Here is a 2836-nt window from a genome sequence, read left to right on the forward strand (position 1 = left end):
TTGACCCACTTATTTCCCAGCTCCACCCTCCAGCAGGATACCACTTCACTTCTACCAAATGCCTTCAGAATTAATTAATCTCCCATTGTCTTACTAGCTTGCAGAAACACAAGTGGGCATTAGTGTTTGAGGTAAGTTTTCCCAGGCAGAAAGCCTGGAGGAAAGACACCCATCTTAGGCATGAAGGTGAGCTCTGTGCTGCCTATCCATATGAAGCTGGCTTGCACATGTGTCCTTGCCCAGCCTCACTTCTCAGATGGAGGTGTGGAAAAGGCCTCTTGGGCCAGCTGTGAGAAGTCCATGAGAAAACACCTGCAAAGCTTGTTGCACACCACACACAATGAGTGCTCAGTGATGTTACAGATGCAGGGATATAGGAAGCAAACTTACCATGATAGTGAGGGCTGTAGAATGGCCAACACATGTAAAAATGGCATCCTGTGCAAAGGAAACTAAGCTTTGCAATTCATCATTGTCAAATTAAAATATGAAAGCATAATAATGTGTCTTCCAAATTTTAGATGCTGAGTTCTAACCCTCATGGAGTTCTCCCTTGTATTTAGGGAAGTGCCAGTGAAGCCACCTTGGTGGCACTCCTGGCTGCTCGGACCAAGGTGACTAGACAGCTACAGGCAGCATCCTCAGAGCTGACTCAAGCGGCCATCACAGAGAAGCTGGTGGCCTACTCCTCCGACCAGGTGAGTACAATGGCAACCTGCAGTCCAGAGAGGCCCTCTGAGCGGGAATGTTTGGCTTAAAAACAAATCAAAATAAAATCATTCAGGGTTATTTCAAAGCCAGAAAGTGGGGCTGCTGAGATAGAGCCCTGCCTGAAGGAGGAGTACATTCTCAGATGAGAAGTAGATCAAGTGGAAAAGAAAATTCACATGCTGAGAAAACCTCCTGACCATCTCAGCTCGGTTCTTCCAGCACTAACTTAATACTGTTATTGCTTGGCCTGCCTTCAGAGGGGAATCATGGGAACCTTAGACACAGGGCCTGAAGACCTGGCCTCAAGTCTCAGCTCCATTATTTTAAGTTTAGTGGTCTCAAGAAACTCTAAACTTCTGTCTCTTTCTCAGCAAACAGGGAAACACCCACTTTTTGATGATGCTCAGTTTATCCAGGGACAACACAAAGTAAAGAACAGAAGATATTTTATGAGGATTAAAGGGTTAAATACAAGCATTAAATATTATTCTGTTAATTAAACCATAAAAAAGAGGAAATATGTGAGCACCATAGAGGAGTTAGCAGCATGAGAATAACTCCAAGAGACAATCTCACTGAGAAGGTGGAATTTTCAAAAGAAATAGCTTGTTTAGCTTGCTGGCACATTTATTTTTAATATATTTCTTAAGCCAGACATCTTAATCATGATACATTGCTCAGATTGAAAGATTTAGCCTGAAACAAGCACAATTCTGTGTCTAGATGTTTGGTTAAAATGCTATCCATGCATTCTGACTATATATATTAGAACAAACAACACTTCAAGAATAGGACTATTTGATGGGTGAAGGGTGAGAGAAATTGAAAGAATTTGTTATTAAAAACAATGTATTAGAATTTTGTAAACAAACTAGTAAAAAAATTATAAAAAAGAATAGGACTCATTTGTATTTGAATCTTCCTTGTTTTTCATAAAGACTCAAGGGGTCTTAAAACAGAATGAGGATAGACACTCAACAAATACATGTTGAAAAAAGTTCTGTCCACTTGCACTTAAATTCTTACAAACTTCACAAAATTGACTCAATATTTTGCCTTGATGATGTCTGTTCCATTACATGTAAAAGGAAGGCCTGCTTTAAGTTGAAACAGTTGCAGGAATAAAGAACTCTTCCTGAAAGGAAGAAAAGAGACTCAGTCCATACACCATTGTCAGATGAGAGGGAGCAGGTGCATGTTCATGTAACGGTTCCCTGAAGAGCTCTGAGCTTCACAACCTGGCAGCAAGATCCTCATTCATGCACCCTAACTTTGCTACTGTTACCAGGCACACTCCTCAGTGGAGAGAGCGGGCCTGATTGGTGGAGTGAAGTTAAGATCCATCCCCTCTGATGGCAAATTCACTATGCGAGGTTCTGCCCTCCAGGAGGCCTTGGAGAGAGACAAAGCTGCTGGCCTGATCCCCTTCTTCGTAAGTTCCCCAGAACACTCTGAACATGACCAGGTAGGAATCTTCTATGGGGAAGGGGATGCCAGAGCTTCTGTCCAGGCATCAATGGTGGTCACAGGTGAGAGGATGTTCAGCTTTTCTGGTGCCAGCCTGCTACTCCTTGAACAAGGCTGGATAAAGACTCCACTTCCTTTTTGCTTAAGCATACTTTGATTTCAGAAACAAGGCAACAGAAAATCCCAGACTAGAGGACCCAGTTAAGGCAAGATGGCCTTTCTTTGGGGGGGGGGCATAGTAGATGCTGAGAATAATAAGAAATGTTTGATGAGTAAATAGAATAGAATGAAATGAAAAGCAAAATGTCTCTACTGTCTGTTGTTCTTAATGGAAGTGATTTTAATAGAACTGCAAGTGAGCAGCTACTAATTACAAATCATCTCTCTTACTTTTCAAATAGAATGTTTGTCCTCTTGTGCACCGACACACATTTTCAAAATGGGAATAGTTATTTGCCATTGCAACCAGAACGTAGGAACTATCATGGCCCTGATATGGCAATAGGAGTATGGCATGCCAAGGATGTTTGTCAGGAATCTGTTCACAGGTGCTGATCCAAGGCTCTATTCCCACACTGCACTACTCCTGCTTTATTTTCCCCCCAAATTGTTTTATCTATTCTATTTTTTACCTTTTTTAAATGTTTTATTTTTAATA

General features: G+C 41.5%; 1 protein-coding gene across 1 annotated transcript in view; it reads left to right on the forward strand.

Moving 5' to 3' along the window:
• Positions 1-2836, forward strand: part of DDC (dopa decarboxylase (aromatic L-amino acid decarboxylase)) — a 156429-nt gene that overhangs the window by 39019 nt on the left and 114574 nt on the right. Inside the window, exons 4-5 of the mRNA XM_006901601.1 lie at positions 564-698; positions 2000-2143. Coding sequence (XP_006901663.1) covers positions 564-698; positions 2000-2143 — 279 coding nt within the window. The remainder of the gene's footprint in view (positions 1-563; positions 699-1999; positions 2144-2836) is intronic.

The sequence above is a fragment of the Elephantulus edwardii genome, unplaced genomic scaffold (genome assembly GCF_000299155.1).
Source record: "Elephantulus edwardii isolate Elephantulus edwardi_28Jun2011 unplaced genomic scaffold, EleEdw1.0 scaffold00337, whole genome shotgun sequence".
NCBI classification, from domain to species: domain Eukaryota; kingdom Metazoa; phylum Chordata; class Mammalia; order Macroscelidea; family Macroscelididae; genus Elephantulus; species Elephantulus edwardii.